General features: G+C 45.6%; 1 protein-coding gene across 1 annotated transcript; it reads left to right on the top strand.

Annotated features, from left to right (window-relative positions):
• The first annotated feature begins 612 nt into the window (after positions 1–612).
• Positions 613–22,476, top strand: LOC122553333 (heat shock-related 70 kDa protein 2-like). Its single transcript, XM_043696895.2, has 2 exons — positions 613–895; positions 20,837–22,476. Exons 1-2 carry the CDS (start codon positions 613–615, stop codon positions 22,474–22,476), a joined length of 1,923 nt encoding a protein of 640 aa, XP_043552830.1.
• The last annotated feature ends 2,153 nt before the right edge of the window (positions 22,477–24,629 follow it).

A 24,629-nucleotide genomic window follows, 5' to 3' on the forward strand; every position in this document is an offset into this window, starting at 1 on the left:
TCAGGACAGAAGACCTTCAAGGTTACCTTGATAAGTGAGTAAAGGACCTGAAAACAGTCAATAGTTGTAGGGCACTCTCAGGGTAAGTTGCAGTGAACTGCATCATGTGTCCATTTCCCACCTCTACTCCCACGTGGTGCCGTTGTATCCAGTGGCAAATGTAATCATTCAAACTGCCACCTTCCGCGCTGTCGGCCTCTTCGATTGGGCATCCGTTTGTCCAATCAGATCAGATCCCTTCGGTACTGCCGCACGTGGGCAGGCCCCGCCAAACCGTCAACTCTGTGTCCACGCCCCCTTCGCCAGCTCCAATAAAACGCGTCCTTTGTTTGGATTGGTCGTTGCCTCCTCCACGTGCCGAAGAGCGTTGACGCCAGGGCTGGAAGATCATTCGTCGCCCACGTGAGCACCGCCGAAACGCGACGCCTGATTGGTTAATGTACGCTTACGTTATCCCACACGTGACAATCAGGAGAAGCGCGGCGTTCCTATTGGCCAGAGGGGTGCGAAGCGGGAAATCAAAATGGCGGCCCGTTTGTATAAAAGGCTCGAGCAGGGCAAACGGACAGCTGCCTGTCGCCCTCAGCTCGGTCGTGGCCGTTACCCGGCGTAATGGCGGCCCATTCCCTGGCCGTCGGTATCGACTTGGGCACCACCTACTCGTGCGTCGGCGTCTTTCAGCACGGCAAGGTGGAGATCATCGCCAACGACCAGGGGAACCGCACCACCCCTAGCTACGTGGCCTTCACCGACACGGAGCGGCTGATCGGCGACCCCGCCAAGAACCAGGTGGCCATGAACCCCACCAACACCGTCTTCGACGCCAAGAGGCTCATCGGCCGCAACTTCGACGACACGACGGTACAGACCGACATCAAGCACTGGCCCTTTACCGGTGAGTCGGCAGCAGGTGACTGAAAAAGCGGCTTTAGCCAACAACAACCTGCTGCGTTTACATCGCGCCTCGGCAAACAATTTTCACTTACACGTCGCTTTACCCTCTCTCCTGTATGGGCATAGTACCTTTTAAAGCCTTTACCAACACCTTGCATTCATATAGTGCTTTAAAGGACTAACAACCACGCACATTGATATAGCGCCGAGACGCCCTTAGAACTGCCCGCACTGACCTCGCGCCCTGACCCCCCCCCCCCCCAAACGCATTGTTCAAACTTCTTGAAAACCTCTCCTCCCCCATTGACATAGCGCCTTTTAAATATTATCAGTCTACATTGATGTAGTACCTTTACATCATAGAAGTTCTACTTGACACCTAAGTCTGGAAGATATTCAGTTAAATAGCTAAAAGTTTGGTTTAAAGCAGGGCAGGAAGGAGGAATGTGAGGTGAGGACAGTGCATGAAGGTTATACCAGAGCTTAGGACCCCAGGCAACTCGGGTCATAGACTCCATTGGACAGTGGTGATAATTGGAAATACTCCAGACGGTAGAATTACTGGAGTGTGGAGATCTGAGGGTTTATTTGATAGAGAGATTAGGAGAGACAGAAGCAGTGGCTGGAAGTGAGAACACAGCATTGTTTTTAAAACTGAGAAAATTTGTTGTTGGACCAGGAGCCTGAATAGACTAGCAGACATAGGGACTGATAAGGTGAACAGGCAGTAGCGGTCTTTTCGAATTTCCACCCATGTCAGAATCCATTCGGGCTGAACATTAATTTAAAGTTAAAATATGGCACGGACTTAAGGCTTGTCTGAGACTGCACCAGGAGTATTATGTATGTTTTAAATCTCCTTAACTATGGGAATATAGACTTAGACAATGGGTGCAGGAGTAGGCCATTCTGCCCCTTGAGTCTGCACCACCATTCAATATGATCATGGCTGATCATCCTTAATCAGGATCCTGTTCCTGCCTTATCTCCATAACCCTTGATTCCACTATCCTTGAGAGCTCTATCCAACTCTTTCTTAACTGAATCCAGAGACTGGGCCTCCACTGCCCTCTGCGGCAGAGCATTCCACACAGCCGCCACTCTCTGGGTGAAGAAGTTTCTCCTCCTCTGTCCTAAATGGTCTACCCCATATTTTTAAGCTGTGTCCTCTGGTTCGGCACTCACCCATCAGTGGAAACATGTTTCCAGAGTGTCCAATCCTTTAATAATCTTATGTCTCAATCAGATCCTCTCTGTCTTCTAAACTCAAGGGTATACAAGCCCAGCCGCTCCAGTCTTTCAACGTAGGGTAGTCCTGCCATTTCACCCTGCCACCCAGCTTAGTATCATCAGCAAATTTGCTAATGTTATTACTAATACCATCTTCTATATCATTAACATATATTGTAAAAAGCTGCGGTCCCAGCACTGATCCCTGCGGTACCCCACTGCCATTCCGAAATGGAGCCGTTTATCACTACTTTGTTTCCTATCAGCCAACCAACTTTCAATCCAAGTTAGTACGTTGCCCCCAATACCATGTGCCCTAATTTTGCTCACTAACCTCCTATGTGGGACTTTATCAAAAGCTTTCTGAAAGTCCAGGTACACTACAGCTACTGGATCTCCCACGTCCATCTTCAGAGTTACATCCTCAAAGAATTCCAGAAGATTAGTCAAGTACGATTTCCCCTTCATAAATCCATGCTGACTCTGACCTATCCTGTTACTATTATCCAGATGTGTTGTGATTTCATCCTTTATAATAGACTCCAGCATCTTTCCCACCATTGAGGTCAGACTAACAGGTCTATAATTTCCTACTTTCTCTCTCCCACCTTTCTTAAAAAGTGGTATAATATTAGCCACCTTCCAATCCGCAGGAACTGATCCTGAATCTTTCGAACTCTGGAAAATCACCAACGCATCCATGATTTCCCGAGCCACCTCCTTAAGTACCCTGGGATGTAGACCATCAGGCCCCGGGGACTTATCAACCTTCAGACCTAACAGTCTCCCCAACACCAATTCCTGGCAAATATAAATTCCCTTCAGTTCAGGTCTTTCAGCCACTGTTACCTCTGGGAGATTGCTTGTGTCATCCCCAGTGAACACAGATCTGAAGTACCAATTCAATTCTTCTACCATTTTTGTTCCCTGTAATATATTCCCCTGTTTGTCTTCAAGGGCCCAATTTTAGTCTTAACCTTTTTTTTTTTGCCTTTCACATGCCTTTTACTGTCCTCCTTTATATTATTGGCCTATTTACCTTCGAACCTCATCTTCTTTTCTGCATATTTCCTTCTTAGTAATCCTCTGGAGTTCTTTAAAAGCTTTCCAGTCCTCTGTTTTCCCACTTATCTTTGCTGTGTTATACCTTTTCTCTTTTAACTTTGTTTCTTAACTTCCCTTGTCAGCCACGGCCACCCATGCCTCCTCCTAGGACTTGATCTCATTTTACGTGTATTTTGTTACAAACTAGTAAAGTGTTGTATTCTGTCCAACTTTGGTGTCATCTTAAAACAAAAATAAACCAAAGCATGAAATATAAAGGCAGAAAAATAAGTTCAACTTTTCAGTCCTTCATGTCAAGTGCTTAGCCATGGGGCTGGAGCGTACAGCCATGGGTCCCCTCGCTGAATAGCTGGTACAAGACTTGCCACTCTTGGGTCCCATCTTGCATTCCCTGATGTTACCATAAGTCCTCACTGGAACCTGCCAATGCAGTTGCCATCAGTCCAACACTGCCCCAAACTAGAATCTGTCACCACTGCCAAGCATCTGTTCCAGGTCCACCTTGCTGGAGGTTTGACTGGGTTGAATGGCATATCCCTGTAACAATGTACACCCTCTGACTTATTCAGTTAATGGTTGGGCAGGTGGACAGGGTAGTGAAAAAGGCATTTGGCATGTTTGCTGTTGTTGATCAGAACATTGAGTTTAGGAATTGGGAGTCATATTGCAGCTGTACATGACATTGAGGCCATACTTAGAATGCTGTGTACAATCCTGGTTGCCTTTCTACAGGAAGGATGTTGTTAAATTTGAAATGGTGCCGAAAAGAATTTTGCCAGGACTGGAGCATTTGAGTTATAAGGAATGGTTGAATAGGCTGGGGTACTTTCTGTGGTGCTTTGGAAGCTGAGGGATGACCTTATCGAGCTTTAAATCATGAGTGAATAGACAGTCTCTTTCCTAGTATGGGGGAGTCCAAAACTGGAGAATATGGGTTTAGGTCAGATGGGAAAGATATTAAAGGGACCTGAGGGACAACCTTTTTTATGTAGAAGGTGGTATGTAGGGAATGAACTACCAGAGGAATTCATGAAGGTAGGTACAATTGTAATGTTTGAAAGGCATCCAGATGGGTACAGGAATAGAAAGGTTTAGAGGGATATGGGACTAGGTAAGATTGGGACGTCTGGTCAGCATAGATGAGTTGGACTGAAGGGTCTGTTTTGTGCTGACTCAATGACTCTTTTTAAAATGCATGTCTCTTTGGTGGTATTATGAAAAATGTAGCTGACCACTTGCTGAGATACTTCAGGGAAAGGTGGTGGCTTGGTAATGTCCTAGGACTATAATCCAAAACTCCAGGTTAATTCTCAAGCATAAGGTGACATTTAAATTCAATTTTAAAAAGCTGGGAATAGAAAGCTAGCACTATGCTGACCATGTACCCATAGTGGGTTGTCATTAAAAAGTCATCTGCTTCACAAATGTCCTTTTTTTTTTAGGGAAGGAAATCTCCCAATATTGCTTGGTCTGGTCAACATGTGACTCCAGAACCACAGCAATGCACTTGACTTGCAATTGCCCTCTGGCAATGAATACTGACCTAGCCAGTGACACCATCGTTCTGAGAACGTATAATTTCTTAATTCCTGACACTAAACTGAGCTTCTGAAGCCTGATCAATGATTTTTCTTAGATGGCTAACTTGGTGTCAAGCTTTTATGGAGGGGCAAGTAGCCATCTCTTCAAGGGCTGCCCTTTTTCCCTTGCAGTTGCTCCATGGAGTTTGAGGTGAATGAAGTGGTATAGCACTCTGGACTGCCAGAGCGCATGTGTCATGAAATCCAGTGATTCTGTAAAGAGAGTAGGGGCACACTTAAGAGAAATCAGAATGGCAAAAAGGTGATATGAGATGATCTTGGCAGATAAGGTTACGAATAATCCAAAGAGATTCTACAAGTACATTAAGGGCAACGAGAGAGAATGGGGCCCTTTTAAAGGTCAACAAAGCTGTCCTGTGTGGAACCACAGATGAGTGTGATACTAAACAAATATTTAGCCTCAGCTGTACTGTGGCAGAAGACACAGAAGTGAGTGCCAAGAAATAAATCTGATGAAAACCGTCCACATTATGGAAATGTTGGAGATTTTAAAAAGCAGAAGGGCCCTGTCAGATATTTGCATCACCCACAGACACGGGTGAGGTGCTAGAAGATTGGAAGGTGGCTAATCTTGTTTATTTAAGAAAAGCTGCAAGGAAAAGCCAGGGATCTATAGATTGGAGTCTGATATCAGAAGTGGGTAAGTTGTTGGAAAGGTTTGCATGGATTTGGAGAGGCAAAGACTGATTCGGGGCAGTCAGCATAGCTTTCTAAGTGGGGAATTGTGTCTCACTAACTTGATTGCACTTTTGAGGATTCTCCTGATTCTCTGATAGAACATAAAACAGTGCGGCACAGTACAGGCCCTTCGACCTTCTGTTGTGCCGAAGATCAGACTAACTGACATTCCCTTCGTCTTACTATCATCCATCATTCGCTTAAATATCTCTAATGTAGCTGACTCTACTACCATTGCTGGCAGTGCATTCCACACACCTCACTCACTATGTAAATAACCTATCTACCCCAGGTTGTCATTTATCTGAATGACTTTATAATAACTGGGAAGACCAAAAAAGACCTCTTCCATAAACATTCCTCCAATCACCTTAAAATGATGTCCCTTGTGTTAGACACTTCTGCCATGGGAAGTCTCTGGCTATCCACTCTCTAACTATGCCTCACTTCATCATAGAATCCCTACAATGTGGAAACCGGCCACTAAGCCCAACAATTCCATACTGACTCTGAGTAACCCACCCAGACCCAATCCCCTCTTATTCTACACTTACCCCTAATGCACCTAACTTACACATCCCTGAATACTATGGCCAATTTAGCGTGGCCAATTCACCTAACGTGCACATCTTTGGATTGTGGGAGTAGACCAGAGCAAACCCATGCAGACATGTGGAGAATGTGCAAACTCCACACAGTCACCCGAGGCTGGAATCGAACCAGGGTCCCTGGTGCTGAGGCTGCATGGCTAATCACTGAGCCCCCATGCTGCCCTTGTATAGCTTGTACACCTTTATCAAGTCATATATCATCAGGATGCTGCCTAACCTGCTGTGCTTTTCCAGTGCCACACTTTCTTTTTGACTTTTGAGGATGTGATCAAAATAGATGATGGCAGAGCATTAGGTGTTGTCTACGTGGACTTTAGCAAGACCTTTTGACAAGGTTCTGAGTGGTAGACTGGTTAATAAAATTAGATCACCTGGGATCTTGGGGGCCAGCCAATCAGCAAAAAATTACTTTGAAGGTAGGTGACAGGTGATGGAGAATTTTTATTTCAGACTGGAGGCCTGTGACCAGAAGTGTTCCACAGGAATCAGTGCTGGGTCTGCTTTTGCCAATTATATTAACTGTTTGGATGAAAATATAGGCAGCATAGTTTCTAAGTATGTGGAGGACACCAAAAATAGTACAGTGAAGAAGGTTATCTCCAGGTACAACATTTTGATTAGCTGGGCTAATGGGCTGAGGAGTGCCAGATGGAGTTCATTTCAGATAAATGCAAAGTGTTAGATTTTGGTAAGTAACGGTAGGACCCTGGGGAGTGTTGTAGTTTTTGGCAGATTGCATTGACTGAGATCATTGGCCCAGTTAACAAACCCAATCAATCAGGGAGCCCTGGGCAATTACATATAACCGGGATGTTAGCTGTCCTCAGCGCTGTCACCCCAGGCAGGTACCGGGGCGGACTGCCCCAGAGGTGGTCGAAAGGTGCTGAGGGTGGTTAGTGAAGCCAGAAGGGTGGGTAGGCTGTCCTGACTGCTGTCACCCTGGGCGGGTACCGGGGCGGGCTGTCCTAGAGGTGGTCGAAAGGTGTGTCAGGGCAGACTGAGAACTGGAAGGGGCATGGGGTGGACCGAGAACCGGAAGGTGGGTAGGGGTGGGCTGCCTTAGAGTGGTCGGAAGGTGGGAGGGATGGGGGCTTGCTGGGTCTGTATTGTCTGCACTTTTGTATGTAACAGTACTGTCTAATGTACAACTGTCACTGCTGTTGTCTCCTTATATCTTTGTGAAACTGGGATTTGAGGTTTGTCCTCATGTCCCTGTAAACTGTTTGAATGGTAGGGTTTGGGGCCTGGCTTTGCTGCTCCTCTGGGAGAAAGTGAGGTCTGCAGACGCTGGAGATCAAAGTTGAAACTTTATTGCTGGAACAGCACAGCAGGTCAGGCAGCATCTAGGGAACAGAAGATTCGACGTTTCGGGCACATGCCCTTCTTCTTTGCTGCTCCTCTCCCTTGTAAAATTGCTGTCTCTTGTATGTAGCTATAAATGTAACTGTTTGTTGTAAACTGTTTTTGTAATTTGTTTAATAAAATAAAAAAATATAACCGGGATGTTGGCACCGCAGGGAGTGGAGTGTCTTATTTCCCCTTCCAACTCTTTTTGATTTTAATCCCTGCCCTCCCCTCCCCTCCTCTCCACTTTTTGATTACTCAGCATTGCCCTTTCTCAAAGGGGCACTGCTTGTCACTGGCTATTCATATGTTTCCATTCTTCCTGGTGGTGGAATATAAATATAGATTTAAACACTTGTTGTTTTCACTGTGGGGGGAACAAAAAGTAAATGGAACATTCAGAATCTCCACTTGAAGGACTGACTCTGAGCTGGCTGGCCACACCTGGTGTACTGTGCACATGTAAATTAAGGGGACGACTTCAGTTCCAGCCTCCTATGAGAAGCAGTTGGTACAGTTACCACAGATAGTAAAAGGCTTAGGCCCAATCATATTGGGGTAGAATTGGTTGAGAAAGATTCACCTAGATTAGCTCAACACTTTGATTTGATTTGAAAATTGGCTGCCTCAGTGAAGTCCTCATGAAATACCCAGGGGTTTTCAGGAGGGGCTAGGAACTTTCAAAGGGGCCAAAGCCACTTGACCTGTTAACCAAGAAGCAATTCAATTTTTTTGCAGGGCCTGCCATGTGCCATTTACCTTGCAAACAAAAGTAGAGGCAGAAATCAGGAGGCTGGAGAGCGGGGAAAAAAAAATCATCAGTGCAATTTGCTAAATGGGCAGCACTGGTTGTACCAATTGTGAAGCCTGACAGCTCAGTTCACCTTTGAGGATTTTACAACCTTTGGCAACTGGATAAATGCAAAAGTGGTGGTGGGGGACTGTCCTTCACAAAGCTGGACATGAGACATGCCTACCTGCAATTATGAAATGTGGAGTTGCAGAAGTATGCCACAATTAATACCCACAACTGTTTGTATTAATATGAACCTGCCATTTTTGGGATATTATCAGCCTACATGCTTTTCCACAGAAATTTTGCAAGGGCTACCTCAGGTTGTCATTTATCTGAATGACTTGTTAATAACTGGGAAGACCAATAAAGAGCACTTGAAGAGTTTGGACATAATACTTAAATGTTTCACCAAGGCAGATGTATGTCTTAGAAGGGAAAAATGTGTTTCTGGTGCCCCAAGTAACCTGCTGGGTTAAGGGTGATCAAAGGCGCTCTGGCTCCCACATCTGTACTGGAGCTTGGGGTTTTTTGGGTTAGTGAAATATTACAGGAAATTCATATGCAACCTGGCTTCCATCTTGGCACCTTAACACCAGCTATTGGAAAAAGTGTTAACTTTGGAAATGACTATGTTGCCAAGAAATAGCCTTTAGGAAAGTGTAAAAGCAACTATCGTCATCTAAGGTGTTGGTCCACTATCCTCTGAAATGAGGCAGTGTTGACATGCAATGCTTTCCATACTGAATCTGGGTAGCATTGGCTCACCTGTAGTCCAATGGAGAGGAATGCCCAATAGTATATGCTGCTTGGATTTTGGCTGGTGCTGAATGCACATACACCCAGATAGAGAAGGAAAGTTTCACTGTCAACTTTGTGGAAGTTCACCCAATACATTATGGATGTGAATTTGTCATAGTCACAGATCACAAACCCCTGCTAGGGCTACTTAAGGAAGACAAGGCAGTGCTGCCCATAGCTTCAAGTTGAAATCAGTGGTGCCTCTTATTTTCAGTGCGTACAAGTAAGAACACTGTCTAGGAAGCCAAGTGGCTAATGCAGATGCCTTGAACTGCCTCTCTCTAGCAGATATTGCACCAACAGTGCCCCACCAGAAGAATCCATTCTGATTTAAACTTTATGGGCACCCTTCCTGTCGTCTCGAACAATATTCAACTGGCCGCAATGACATCCTGTCCTGGCAAAATTAAAACTGCTGGTGATAATGGGGAAGCAGAAGGGCCATCACAACCAGCAGTGAAACGTTTCTGGACCCAGTGAGACCAGATCACCATGAAGCATGGCATATTACTATGGGGAGCAAGTGTGATTGTCCTGAGCAAAGATCACTGCCAGATACTGACTGAATTCCATCATGGTCACCCAGAAGCTTCCAGAATGAAGCTGTTGGGAAAAAGTTGTCTGGTTGGATGCCAACATAGCTGCATTGGTGGGGCAGTGCCCAAAGACTGAAATTGACCCCACTGGCCTACATCCCCCAGACTTGGTAGGGGAGGGATATAGTGATTGGAACCAGGTGGATTTCATTGACTGATCCTTGATTGGGGTTGCTCACCTGGGCCAATCAGGGAATCCTGGGCAATGTGAATATTCTGTTTATGTGGGTGGCACGGTGGCACAATGGTTAGCACTGCTGCCTCACAGCGCCAGAGACCCGGGTTCAATTCCAGCCTCGGGCGACTGACTGTGTGGAGTTTGCACATTCTCCCCGTGTCTGCATGGGCTTCCTCCCACAGTCTAAAGATATGCAGGTCAGGTGAATTGGCCATGCTAAATTGCCCGTAGTGTTAGGTTAGGGGTATAGGTGGGTTGCGCTTCGGCGGGTCGGTGTGGACTTGTTGGGCCGAAGGGCCTGTTTCCACACTGCTACGTAATCTAAAGTGAAGAGTTTGAGGTTTAAAAAAAAAAATTCTGTTTATGGCCAACTGGCAGGAGCTGGAGGCCAAAGTCTCAGCTCGCCTAGGCCGCTGGACAGGACTGCTCCAAGTGCTATCTTACAGGAGGCGAGTGCTGGTCATAAACCAGCTAGTGGCCGCCATGCTGTGGTACCGGCTGGTCACTTTGGTCCCTCCTCCTGGCTTTGTCGCTGACATCCAGAGAACGTTGGTCGATTTTCTTCTGGGACAAAAAGATGCACTGGGTCGCCGCGCAGGTTCTGAGTCTCCCTACTGAGGAGGGCGGTCAGTCGCTGGTATGCGTCCGCACCCAGGTCGTGACGTTCCGCCTTCAGACCTTACGGCGATACCTTTACGTCGAGCCTCCTCCTACGTGGTGCGCCCTGGCGACGTATTTTTTCCACCATGTGCGTAACCTCAACTACGACATGCAGCTCCTGTTCGTCGACCGTGACGGTGTGGACGTCGCCCTCAAGACGCTGCCTGTCTTTTACCAGGACCTGATCACTGTCAGGAACATGGTCGAATCGCGTCGCGTCTACCCTCCGGCTGAAGTAGCGGCTGTCGTCAGGAAGCCGTTGCTCAGGAATCCGCACCTCCCTACTCGCGGGTTCGAGTGGCTGTCGGAGGGGAGGGCCGTGGCGGCGAGGGCGACCATGGTCGGGGATGTGCTGGGTGCCAGGGGCCTGGGCTGGACGCTACCGCAGGACATAGCGAGCAGGGCAGCGGTAAACATCCGGTACGTAGCCACCACCATCCGACGCCTTAAAACGGCCGTGCCTGGACCCGACGTAGTGCACCAGTTGGAGGACGCTCAGGTGTGCGGTGGGATCCCGTCCGCGCTCACCCCAGCCTGGAAGGAATTTCACATTGGCCCCAAGGTCCCGTACTTCCCACGGGAGCCTGTGCCCAACAACCTGAGCCGCCTCCGGAATTTTAATTTTGTTTTGTTTAGGGAGGTGAAGAGAAAGGCCCTGTATCGACTGCTGCTGCACACCATCCACCTCTTCTCCCTCATCCACCGTCCGGACACGCCTTGGCGTGCCCATTTGCCACCGGGCGATGGGGATCCCCAGTGGAGGGCTCTCTATGCGGGAGTCCTCCCCCTTTTCTCTTGGGGATCTGGGGTGGAGGGTGATGCACACAGCAGTCCCCTGCAACCGCAGATTGCGGTGGTTCACGGACTCCCAGCCCAACTGCTTGTTCTGTGGAATCCATGGACCACATGTATATTGGGTGTGGGCGTTTGCACTCCCTTTTTGATTTTCTGAAAAACCTCCTCCTCTGCTTTTGGTTGCACTTCTGTCGCATGCTCCTGATCTTTGGGCACCCGGTACGGAGGAAGGAGGGCAGGTCTGAAGACCTCCTCGTTGGTCTGCTTCTGGGCCTGGCCAAACTGGCCATTAACAGGTCCAGGCAACGGGCCGTGGAGGGGGTCGTTAGGGCCGACTGCCTGCCCCTCTTCCGCGGTTACGTTAGAGCCCGGGTGTCCTTGGAGACGGAGCACGCAGTGTCCACCAACACCCTGGAGTCGTTCAGGGAGAGGTGGGCGCTGCAGCGAGTGGAGTGCATTATTTCCCCCTCCAACTCTATTTTGATTCAGTCCCTACCCTCCCCTTCACTGTTTTGATCACACAGCACTGCCCTTTGATGTGAAGGACAGTGTTTGTCACTGGCCACCCGAGTGTTTTCCTATCTTCCTGGTGGTGGAAATTGAATAAAAAATTCGTGCACTTTGTGTCTTTCATTGTGTCTCACACCTGTGCACACACACACACCATGGGTGCTGGGGGAAAAAATAAGCACTACTGCACTTAGGTGGTAGTGTGGGGGGAAAAAAAAAAACAGTAAATAGAGCACTACAGCAGTTAGTCGGTAGTGTGGGAAAAAGAATAAAGAGCACTGTAGTAAAAAAAAAGGAGTTAAAAAAAATAAATAAGCACATAGGGTTCTATTCACTCTGAGAGCTGGAGAAGAGAAAAAAAAATTCTGTTTATGGCCAACTGGCAGGAGCTGGAGGCCAAAGTCTCGGCTCACCTAGGCCACTGGACAGGACTGCTCCGAGTGCTATCTTACAGGAGGCGAGTGCTGGTCATAAACCAGCTGGTGGCCGCCATGCTGTGGTACCGGCTGGTCACTTTGGTCCCTCCTCCTGGCTTTGTCGCTGACATCCAGAGAACTTTGGTCGACTTCTTCTGGGACAAAAAGATGCACTGGGTCATTGCGCAGGTTCTGAGTCTCCCTATTGAGGAGGGCGGTCAGTCGCTGGTGTGCGTCTGCACCCAGGTCGTGACGTACCGCCTTCAGACCTTGCAGCGATACCTTTATGTCGAGCCTCCTCCTACGTGGTGCGCCCTGGCAACGTATTTTTCCCGCCAGGTGCGTAACCTCAACTACGACACGCAGCTCCTGTTCGTCGACCGTGACGGTTTGGAGGTCTCCCTCAAGACGCTGCCTGTCTTTTACCAGGACCTGATCACTGTTTGGAACATGGTCAAATTGCGTCGCGCCTACCCTCCGGCTGGAGTAGCGGCTGTCGTCAGGGAGCAGTTGCTCAGGAATCCGCAACTCCATACTCGCGGGTTCAAGTGGCTGTCGGAGGGGAGGGCCGTGGCGGCGAGGGCGACCATGGTCGGGGATGTGCTGGGTGCCGGGGTCCTGGGCTGGACACTGCCGCAGGACAAAGCGAGCAGGGCTGCGGTAGACGTCCGGTACGTGGCCACCGCCATCCGACGCCTTAAAACGGTGGTGCTCGGACCCGACGTAGTGCACCAGTTGGAGGACGCTCAGGTGTGCGGTGAGATCCCGTCCGCGCTCACCCCAGCCCGGACGGAATTTCACATTGGCCCCAAGGTCCCGTACTTCCCACGGGAGCCTGTGCCCAACAACCTGAGCCGCCTCCGGAATTTTCATTTTGTCCCTTTTAAGGATGTTAAAAGGCGGGCCCTATATAGACTGCTGCTGCACACCGTCCACCTCTTCTCCCTCATCCACCGTCCGGACACGCCTTGGCGTGCCCATTTGCCATCGGGCGGTGGGGATCCCCAGTGGAGGGCTCTCTACGCGGGAGTCCTCCCCCTTTCTCTCGGGGATCTGGGGTGGAGGGTGATGCACGCAGCAGTCCCCTGCAAACGCAGATTGCGGTGGTTCATGGACTCCCAGCCCAACTGCTTGTTCTGTGGCGCTGTGAAGTCTGTGGACCCTGTGTATATTGGGTGTGGGCGTCTGCACTCCCTTTTTGATTTTCTCAAAAACCTCCTCCTCTGCTTTTGGTTGCACTTCAGTCCCACGCTCCTGATCTTTGGGCACCCGGTACGGAGGAGGGAGGGCAGGTCTGAAGACCTCCTCGTGGGTCTGCTCCTTGGCCTGGCCAAACTGGTCATCAACAGGTCCAGGCAGCAGGCCATGGAAGGGGTTGTTAGGGCCGACTGCCTGCCCCTCTTCCGCGGTTACGTTAGGGCCCGGGTGTCCTTGGAGAAGGAGCACGCGGTGTCCACCAACATCCTGGAGTTGTTCAGGGAGAGGTGGGTGCCGCAGGGAGTGGAGTGCATTATTTCCCCCTCCAACTCTATTTTGATTTAGACCCTACCCTCCCCTTCACTGTTTTGATCACACAGCATTGCCTTTTGTGAAGGGCACTGCTTGTCACTGGCCACTCGGGTGTTTTCCTGTCTTCCTGGTGGTGGAAACTGAATAAAGATTTGTGCACCTTGTGTCTCACACCTACACACACACACACACCATGGGTGCTGGGGAAAAAATAAGCACTACCGCAGTTAGGCGGTAGTGTGGGGGCATTAAAAGAAAAAAAAATAAACAGGAGATTTCCCCCTCCAACTCTTAAAAAAAACAGGAGTGTCATTGCCCTTTGATTTAAAAAAAAATATTCTGTTTATACCTCAAACTCCTCACTTGAGGGACTGACTTCTACATGGCTGTGTACTTTGTGCATGTAAATAAAGGGTTACTTGGCAATTGGATACCAACATCATGCAGTTATATCTGTTTTTGAAACAAATTTAGGGATTTCGGGTGCATGGCTCCTTCAAAGTGATAGGTAGACCAGTGTGGTGAAGGCATTTGTGTGTGTCTGGTTGCCTTGCTGTATGACAGCTATTAAATTGGAAAGTCTGCGAAAGTATGGCTCAGGCATTGAGGAGAGGCTGGATAGGCTGGAACTGTTTTCCCTGGAGCATAGGATGTTGAGGAGTCATCTTTTTGTAGAGGTTTATACATTTAATTAGGGGTGTAAGTAAGGTAAATAGCAAAGGTCTTTCCACTTAGGATAGTGGGGAATTCAAAACTGGAGGGCATAATTTTAAGTCAGAGAGGCAAATATTAAAAGGAATGTAAGGAAGTGTTTCAGTGTCTGAAGCTACTCCTGCTGAATATGATTCTCTACAACAAGAGCACAAAGTACATTACACCGTATTCAACTATTGATTCTTGGTCCAACTTCCTACACAATTTTATCAGGCATCTTATGGCATGGTAACATTCCAATGATATTGCACCTTTTAACTGGTATTCTGAGCTTGAAAGTACATGTCATAACATGATCATACTTTCTCTCTCTCTTCTCCCAACCCAATGCTTTCCTTGCTTCCAGAAACCGTTTATGCTAAGTTGAATACTTGATTAGCACTCAACCTCTTGGACAAAAGTTAAACCTTTTTAAATTTCCTTTCACAAACAAACAGTACAGAAAAGACCCTTTGGCCAAAAGTCTGTATTGACAAAAACTTCTCTAAATCTACACTAATCCCACGTTCCAGTACTTGAATGTTTGTAGCATTTCAAGTTTTTAAAGTGAGGTTTCCTGCCTCAAGCACTCTTCCAGAAGTGCATTCCAGATTCACACCACCCTTTTATTTAAAAAATCCTCAGATACCCTCGAAATCTCCTGTCTTTCACTTTAAAACTAGGCCTGTTTGTTATTTACTGTTCATCTAAGGGAGCAGCTGCTTTCTATCCACCCTACCAATGACCCTCATAACCTTTATATGCCTTAATCAGATAACCCCTCAACCTTCTCTACTGTAAACAAAACAACCTGAGTTCGTCCTCCTCTCTTCTATGTTCTTCATGGCTAAACTAAAGCAACCTGAGCAGCTTCTGCAATTCAATAACAAATTACAAGGTCTCCATCATAATGAAACTGAATCTGAGTTGGTGCCCTACTTCCATACAATGACATTCAGCACCAAGGAGAGCTGAACCTATGTGGAACCAGAAATGTAAAATCCCTTCATTCCACACAACATCCTGGTAAATCTCCTCCACTCCCTCCAGTGCAATCATCCTGCTTATAGTGCAGAGTCCAGAATTGCACACAGTACTCCAGCTGTGACCTAACCAAATTTTAGTACAGCTCCAACATGACCACCCTGCTGTTAATTTAGTCTGCACTAAAACTGATGAAAGCAAATGTCCGGTATGCCTTCTTAGCTACCCTATTAACCTGTCCTGCTACTTTCAGGGATCTCTGGATAAGCATCCCAAGATCCCTCTGTTCCTCAGAATTTCCTAGTGTGCTGCCATTCATTGAGTACACTCTTGTTGTTTTTTCCAAAAGTACTTCATTTCAATTTTATCACAGTAAAATTCCATCTGACCAATTCATCTGCATCCTCCTGTAACCTAAGACCTCTTTTCCTTGCTGTCAACTCCCAGCCAATCTTCGTGTCATCTGCAAACTTGCTTATCATTCCCCTGATCGGCAATTTTTAAAAATATATATCACAAACGTAGAGGATGCAGCACTGATCCTTGTGATGCACTACGGGACAGCAGCCACCAGTCACAGTCTTCTTTCAACACCTTCCATCTCTTCCCACAAGGTCAATTTTGGATCCAGCCTGTCAAGTTATCCCAGATCCCATGTGCTTTTACCTTCTTTATCCATCTCCAAAGTGGAACATTTATCAAAAACTTGGATGAAATCCAGATAAACTACATTAACTGCAGTACCCTCATCTAGACATCTGGTCACCTCAAATTTAAATCAAATTTGTTAGGCATGGCTTCCCTCTGACAAAGCCATACTGATTATCCCTGCTGAAAGTGAAATTAAGATTCTCTCCTTCAGAATTTTCTCCAATAATTTCCCTACCACTGAGACTCATTTGTCTATGTTGGTTTATCTCTATCTTGTTGTTTCACTTGTTAAAAACAAAAAAAAATCAGCTGTCCTCCAGTCCTCTGACACCTCTCCTGTGGCCAGAAATGAATTAAGAATTGGATCAGAGCCACTGTAATTTCCTTCCTCATCTCCCACAGCAGACTGGGATGCAACTGATCCAGACCTGGATCACAGCCAAGACCACAGTCAATCCTCCTCTTCCCTCCTTGTTTTTCTTCCGTTGTCCATCTGCTTCCACTGTCCTCTCCAATTCACTTGCTCAGTTTTTCTTTCCCTTCTCCCTCAGCAATTTTAGGTTGTCTGCTGAAGTTATGAACACACCGATCAAAGGATAGTGATCCTTGATGAATTGCTGTGGTGCATCTAATACACAGCTGCATGGAGTACGAATCAAGCTACTTTCTCTTGGATGGTATCAAGCTTCTTGAGTGTTGTTGGAGCTGCACTTATCCAGACAAGTGGGGAGTATTCCATTGCACTCTTGACTTGTGGTTGCAGATGGTGGACTGGAGTTGAGCATGTTCCAAATCCACAAATCCTACCTCTAAAAGGACAAGGGCAGCAGATGCATTGGAACATCATCATCTGCAAGTTCTCTTCCAAGGCGCACACCATCCTGATTAGAAATATATTGGTATTTCTTCAGTGTTGCTGGAGCAAATTCCTGGACCTCCCTCCTTAAACACAGTGGCTGTATCTATAGTGGATCACTAAGGCATCTCACCATCATCTTCTCCAAGGCAATTGTGAATTGACAGTAAATGTTGGCCTAGCCTATGATGCTTAAGTGAACCATATAACGCAAAGCAGGGCAGATCATGTCTTACTAACTGGATTTTTCAAGGAGGTGGTGAAGATGCTCGATGAGGGTAGAGCCGTGGATGTTACTTTGGTGAAAATTTTGAAATTGTGTATGTAAAGATATGGTTAAGTTTTTTTTTCTTTGATCTTGGCCTCCACTCAGTATTTGGATATAGGAACTATAACATTAAAATTAATTTATGCAACACACAAGGATTTTGAGTCTATAAGGAATTTAGCTAGATGCAAACACTTTGGTCACATATACAGTTTTAATATGGAGCTATAAGGTGATGCACACTGGAGGGTCTTAAAACTGGAATGAAACTTTAGGCCAACAGCCAGATGCTAAAGGTTGTGTACAAATTGAAAGATCTGCGTACAAATAAATAATTCCCTAAAAGAGTAAATGCTGTTATAAAAGATCCGAAGAGATTTGTCAGATGTGGATTGAATGAGTAAAAGGACTCTTCTTCACTGGCTGTTTTTAAAAAAAAACACAAGGTAGACCAGCCACTGAGAAATGAAGAAAAAAGATGACTTTTCTTATGTACAGAGTTCTTAGATGGGATGCTTTGAGACAATCTATTTGGAATAGGCTGTTCTTTCAAGGAGAAAATGTTCTAGTATTTAAAACTGACAATGAAGTATATAGGATGGTGAGATTCATTTTGGATTGCAGAAAGAGCTTTAACACAATTGGCCAAATTTCATTAGGCATGAGTGGGGAGTGCTAACTGGACAGAGCTGTTAGCAGGTAACTCCACATTTGACATGGAATTGTTTAAAGGCGATCAGAATTCAGGACCGGCATGCTCCAGTAAGGAGGAAGGACAAGGATGGGGGCTAAGGTAAGGGACCTTTGGACAACGAGGGAGACTGTGAACTTAGTCAAAAGGAAAAAAAGTACATGTAAGGTTTAGGAAGCTCAAATTGAACTGGGCTTGTGAGGAATATAAAGAAAGTGGAAAAGAACTTGGGCAGAGAATTAGGAGAGCAAGAATGGGGCTTGAAATGACCTTGGCAAGTAGGGTTAAAGAGAATCCCAAGGCATCCTGTACATGCGTTTAAAAACAAGATAACTAGGAAGAAGGTGGGACCACTCAAGGATAAATGAGGGAACTTGTGCTTGGAGGCAGAGGATGTGTGTGAGATCAGAGATAAGGACTTTGTGTTGGTATTCACCCAGGAGTAGGAAATGGAGGATAGTGAGATTAGTGTGGAGCCTGATAATATGATAGGGCATTTTGAGATAAAGAAAGAAGTGGTTTTGGATCTCTTGAAGAGCATTAAGGTGAATAAGTTCCCAGGGCCAAATGGTATTTACCGCAAATTATTGAGACAGGCCCTTGGCCAAGATCTTTTGTGTCCTCACTAGCAATTGGAGAGGTTCTTGAGGACTGGCAAGTAGCTAATGTTGTTCCTCTGTTCAAGAAGGGAAACGGGACAATCCAGGAAACTATAGACCAGTGAGTCTCACATCGGTGGTTGGCAAGCTTTTGGAAAGAATCCTAAAGGGTAGGATTTAAGCTCATTTGGAAAAGCAAAGGGGCAGTCAGCATGGCTTTGTGCAGGGCAGATCATGTCTTACTAACTGGATTTTTCAAGGAGGTGGTGAAGATGCTCGATGAGGGTAGAGCCGTGGATGTTGTCTACATGGAATTTAGTATAGCTTTTGACATGGTCCCTCATAAAAGGCTCATCCAAAAGAATAAGGTCCATGGGATCCACAGTAACTTGGCTGCTTGGCATGTCCGTAGAAGGCAGAGAGCAGTGTGGAAGAGTGTTTTTCGGGCTGGAGGTCAGTGACTAGCAGTGTTCTGCAGAAGTCTGTACTGGGACCTCTGTTAAATGTGATATATGTATATATAAATGACTTGGATGACTATTACCAAGGTGGGAGGGGTCTTTGCTGGCAGCCAGCAGAGAAAGGGCAAACAGTTTAATCCAGATAAGTGCGAAGTGATGCACTTTGGGTGATCAAATATTAAGGAAAAGTGTATAACTAATGGCAGAATCCTGAACTGCATTGATGCACAGAAGGATCTAGTGGTTCAAGTCCATAACTCCCTGAAAGTGGCCATGCAGGTAGATAGGGTGGCAAAGAAGGCATATGGCACGCTTGTCTTTATCAAGTACAAGGGTCAGAATGTCATGTTGCAGCTTTAAGACTTTGGTTAGGCCACACTTAGAATATTGCATTCAATTCTGATTGCCACATTACAGGAATGATGTAGAGACTCAGGAAGAGCTTATGCCAGAAACAATGATTCTCTTACTTCTCGGATGCTGTCTGACCTGCTGTGCTTTTCCAGTACCACACTCTCGACTCTTTATTAGGGTGTTGCCTGGATTAAAGGGTATGAGCTATAAGTAGAGGCTAGAAAAACTCTGGTTGTTTCCTCTGGAGTGGCAGAGGCTTAGAGGAGACTTGATAGAAGTTTATAAAATTGAGATACATCGATAGGGTTGATGGTCCAAATCTTTTTCACGGAGCTGAAACTAGAGGGTATGCATCTAAGGTGAGGGGAAAGTTTTTCTGCACAGAGTGGCAGGAGTCTGGGTGGTGCTGGCAGATACGATAACGGTATTTAAGGGGCTTTTAGATAAGCACGTGAGTATGCAAGCATTGGAGGGATGTGGTCCGAGGGAAGGCAGAAGGGATTCATTTAATTTGGTGTCATGTTCGGCACACCATCGTGGTCCAAAGGGCCCATTCCTGTGCTGTACAGTTCTATATTCTAAATTGCCATTTCTTTCCTGTAGGCATCTGGTCTCTGGAGACCAGAAAAAGAGAGAATGTCAGGTACAATAACTTTAGCTTCCTTGCAAACATACGCGGATGGTTAAGATTGAAAGGGCAGGTCTGGGATTTGTCTTACCGCTTGTCATGGCGTCATTGTCATAGATTCATGCAGCATGGAAACAGACCCTTTGTTCCAACCACTCTACTCCAACCATGTTCCAAAACTAAACCTCCCATGCTTTGTCCATATTCCACCAAACCTTTCTTGTTTATGAACTTATCCAAATGTCTTTTAAACGTTGTAACTGAACCTGCATCCACCACTTTCACAAGCAGTTCATTCCACACACAAACCGCGCTATATGTAAAAGAAAATTGTCCCTCATGTCCTTTTGAAATATTTCTTCTCTCACCTTAAAAAATATGCCCCCTAGTTTTGAACTTGCCTTGGGAAAGGACCCTTGTCATTCAACCCATCTATGTCCCTCATTATTTTAAAAACCTCAGTAAGGTCACCCTTCAACCTCTTATGCTCCAGTGAAAAAAGTCCCAGCCTGAGGGGAAGGTATTTGACTTTGGCAGATTACAGCTAGAGTCATAGAATCCCTACAGTGTGGAAACAGGCCCCTAGGCCCAACAAGTCCACACCAACCCTCTGAAGAGTAACCCACCCAGACACATTTCCCTACCCTATTATTCTACATTTACCTTGAACTAACACATCCCTGAACACTATGGGTAATTTAGCATGGTCAATTTACCTAAACTACACACCTTTGGATTGTGGGCGGAAACTGGAGCATTCAGAGGGAACCCACGTAGACACAGAGAATGTGCAAACTCCACACAGACAGTTGCCCAAGGCTGGAATTGAGCCCGGGTCCCTGGCACTGTGAGGCAGCAGTGCTAACCAATGAGCCACCATGCCACCATAAGCTGTTCTTAAGAAATGGAAAAACAGTGTGTCATTTGATATTTCACTTATTAGAAGATGTCTTTGTTCATTTTTTCACAGTCATTAATGAGGGAGGGAAACCCAAAGTTCAGGTGGAGTACAAAGGAGAAGTGAAGACTTTCTTTGCTGAGGAGATTTCCTCCATGGTGCTAACAAAAATGAAGGAGATTTCAGAAGCATACCTAGGTACTCCTGTGAGGAATGCTGTAATCACAGTGCCAGCTTATTTTAATGATAGCCAAAGACAAGCCACCAAAGATGCTGGAACCATTGCTGCTTTAAATGTGCTGAGGATTATCAATGAACCAACTGCAGCTGCTATTGCTTATGGACTAGACAAAGTAGGATCTGGTGAACATAATGTCCTCATCTTTGACCTGGGAGGTGGAACATTTGATGTTTCTGTTCTTACCATTGAGGATGGTATCTTTGAAGTCAAGTCCACTGCTGGAGATACTCATTTGGGAGGAGAAGATTTTGACAATCGCATGGTGAGCCATTTCATGGAAGAATTTAAAAGGAAATTTAAGAAAGATATGTCCCAGAACAAGCGAGCTGTAAGACGTCTGCGTACAGCTTGTGAGCGTGCCAAGAGGACCCTATCCTCAAGTACACAAGCTAGTCTTGAAATTGACTCATTGTATGAAGGGATTGATCTCTATACATCCATCACCAGGGCCCGGTTTGAGGAATTGAACAATGATCTCTTCCGAGCCACACTTGAACCTGTTGAGAAAGCCCTTCGTGATGCCAAGATTGATAAGTCTCGGATTCAGGATATTGTTCTTGTAGGTGGCTCCACAAGAATCCCTAAAATTCAGAAACTCCTTCAAGAGTTGTTCAACGGGAAAGAGCTGAACAAGAGTATCAATCCAGATGAAGCTGTAGCTTATGGTGCAGCTGTCCAAGCGGCCATTTTAACAGGTGACAAGTCTGAAAATGTGCAGGACCTGTTGCTGTTGGATGTTACTCCACTATCTCTAGGTATTGAAACAGCTGGTGGTGTCATGACTCCTCTCATCAAACGAAACACGACTATCCCCACCAAGCAGACTCAGATCTTTACTACGTATTCAGATAACCAAACCAGTGTCCTTGTTCAAGTTTATGAAGGTGAGCGGGCAATGACCAAAGATAACAATCTGCTTGGCAAGTTTGCCCTTTCTAATATCCCACCAGCTCCCCGTGGTGTACCACAAATTGAGGTGACCTTTGACATAGATGCCAATGGTATCCTGAATGTTTCAGCTGTCGACAAGAGCACAGGCCGAGAAAACAAGATCACAATTACTAATGATAAGGGGCGGCTGAGCAAAGATGAAATAGAGCGCATGGTGCAGGATGCAGAGCGCTACAAGACTGAAGATGATTCTAACCGTCAAAGAGTGACTGTCAAAAATGCCCTAGAGTCCTATGTGTATGCCATGAAGCAGGCTGTACAAGATGAGAAGTTGAAAGACAAAATCACTGAGCAGGAAAGGAGCAGTATCCTCGCAAAATGTCAGGAGGTTCTCACTTGGCTAGAAAGAAACCAGACAGCAGAGAAGGAAGAATTTGAGCACCAGCAGAAGGAGCTGGAGAAAGTCTGCAAGCCAGTAGCTAAATTCTTTCGATGTCCCTGTGCTGGGATGCCTGGAGGAGCTGGCAGTACCTCAGAACCTGGCAATGCCAGTGGACCCACGATTGAAGAAGTTGACTGAGTGACATGGGTCAGAGAAAATTGAAGACAGTCTACTCAGAGTTATGGACTGCTGCTTGGTTTCTAGATTACTTCAGTATTTCAGAAGAAAGGTGTTGGCGACTACACGCTACTCAATTGTTTATTACCTTTTACAGTGTAAACTTTCATAGGAGCATTAGCTTATTGTCAATTCTAAACTAGAGCTTATGACCCAATTATGATCTAGGTCACCCACTATGTTTCTTTTAATTAACAACAGGGTTCTTTGCAAACTCAAAACATGGGCTTATTGTAATGAAATTTGCTCAACTATCAAATAGGGAGAGTATAGATCAGGGAAGAATGAATACAAGCAATACAGATCCACCATAACAAACCCACATCATCTTTAGCTGGGATCTGTCCTTAACAAAATATGGAGTGTGTGAACGTGTTTTGGGGAAGCATGTATATGACAAAAAAAATCCTATACTTATCAGTCACAATTTAACTGATCTTCAGTGATGTAATACTTTGCTTCTACACTGTTTCCACTACTGGGGAGGAGGTACTGCAGCCTTTTCATTGAGAGAGTGGGGATCATTGGTGGCATGATACAGACTTTCTGTATTCCTGTAAGTGGAGGAAATACTACATCCATGGTGTCAAAGGCTTTTGTAACCATTCTGTATTACTGGGGAGCATTAAACTGCAGCCTTTTTGAGGTGGATGGACTTTGAACTGTGGACTTCTACATTACAAAACATTTCATGGATATTTTGACTTCCCTATATCCCCTTGCTCACGCCTGCCCCCTCCACTGGCCAAACTCTTGATTCCCAATCCTCATCTACCCAGCCCACACCCTGACCCAGATTTCTCCATCCAACTGTCGTACCCTTCCCTCCCAAACTAGCATCCAGTTGAAAGCCTCTCAGTCGACACTCTCAGCCACAGCTCTGGCTAGTTGACACCATTCATATTATGATGCTCATTCATCCTCTAATTACAGACTTTCTCCATATTGCAGTTGCTGCTGATAGATTCTCCAGTAATTGTGAAAGGGAAAATGCCTCTAATTGGAAGGAGCTGATCTTTGTGAAATTTTCCAGATATATTTTAAATAATGGCTTAGCAAGCCACACAGGATTGGTCCCTTTACAGAATTTTCTTTTATTTTAGATTTTTAGAATCTGAAGTAGTCTGCTTTTTGCTTAACAAAAAATTCTGTTGAGTTCTTTTTGTCATGCATTTTCATTCATTGCGTTTAACCCATGTATGAAATGTTTTAATGAAAAACAACAAAAAAATAAAGACAACCTTCACTCACTGCAGTCTGGAGCAGTTTCTACAGCTGTACAGATTTGATAGGACCTTATGTAATTAAAGTTATGATCCCAGCTCTGGTAATACTGGACAAACCAGGACCCAGAATGAGTGAGATCACTTTTTTAAGTTGGTTAATGTGTTGTTTAGTTACTTGGAAACATATTTGCATGAGGTTGCAGATTTTTCTAAAATAGAAAATAAAAATTCACAAAAGAAATAAACATATATATATATATGAGAGAGAGGAGACAGAAATAAAGTTTCAACCAACACTGTCTGTTACAGAGACTTAATTCCAAAGAAATACAGCTCCTGCATCAGCTTCTTAAAATGTTTAATTGACTTCCCCAGTTCCTTTTTCATGAACTATCGAGACAATTTTATGATTCCTTTCCAAGTCTGCTGGCATGAGCCTCTCATAATTCTAACATTTATTTATAACAATTTGAAGATTCCCATCAAAACTCTCCTGGCTTGTTAAGTCCCACAACCTAGAAAGTCTGCTGGGTGACTGGTTCACCAAAACTGATTTGATTCTCCTGCTGGAAGAAACAATTTTCCGTTGTGAACTGAGCTCTGGATTTTAAACATTTAAACCTGATATTCATAAGTTAAGAGGCAACTAATTGCCTTAATACATTTACTCTGCTTGTCATATACTTAACAGTATTCCTGATGAAGGGCTTTTGCCCGAAATGTCGATTTCGCTGCTCTTTGGATGCTGCCTGAACTGCCGTGCTCTTCCAGCACCACTAATCCAGAATATACTTAACAGTAGTCCACCAACACAACAGTGATCCTGTCAGGCATTGCTTTCTTGGAACTGTTTCAAATTGACATTTTAACCTAAGCAAAAGCCTTCAC

This window comes from Chiloscyllium plagiosum, unplaced genomic scaffold, assembly GCF_037043375.1.
Source record: "Chiloscyllium plagiosum isolate Xiang-an unplaced genomic scaffold, Cpla_swu_hap1 HiC_scaffold_8, whole genome shotgun sequence".
NCBI classification, from domain to species: Eukaryota; Metazoa; Chordata; class Chondrichthyes; order Orectolobiformes; family Hemiscylliidae; genus Chiloscyllium; species Chiloscyllium plagiosum.

Coding starts and splice junctions, on each gene's coding strand:
- LOC122553333 (XM_043696895.2), top strand. CDS start 613: ATGGCGGCCCATTCCCTGGCCGTCGGTATCGACTTGGGCACCACCTAC. Junction 896..20,836: donor CAAGCACTGGCCCTTTACCG/GTGAGTCGGCAG, acceptor ATTTTTTCACAG/TCATTAATGAGGGAGGGAAA.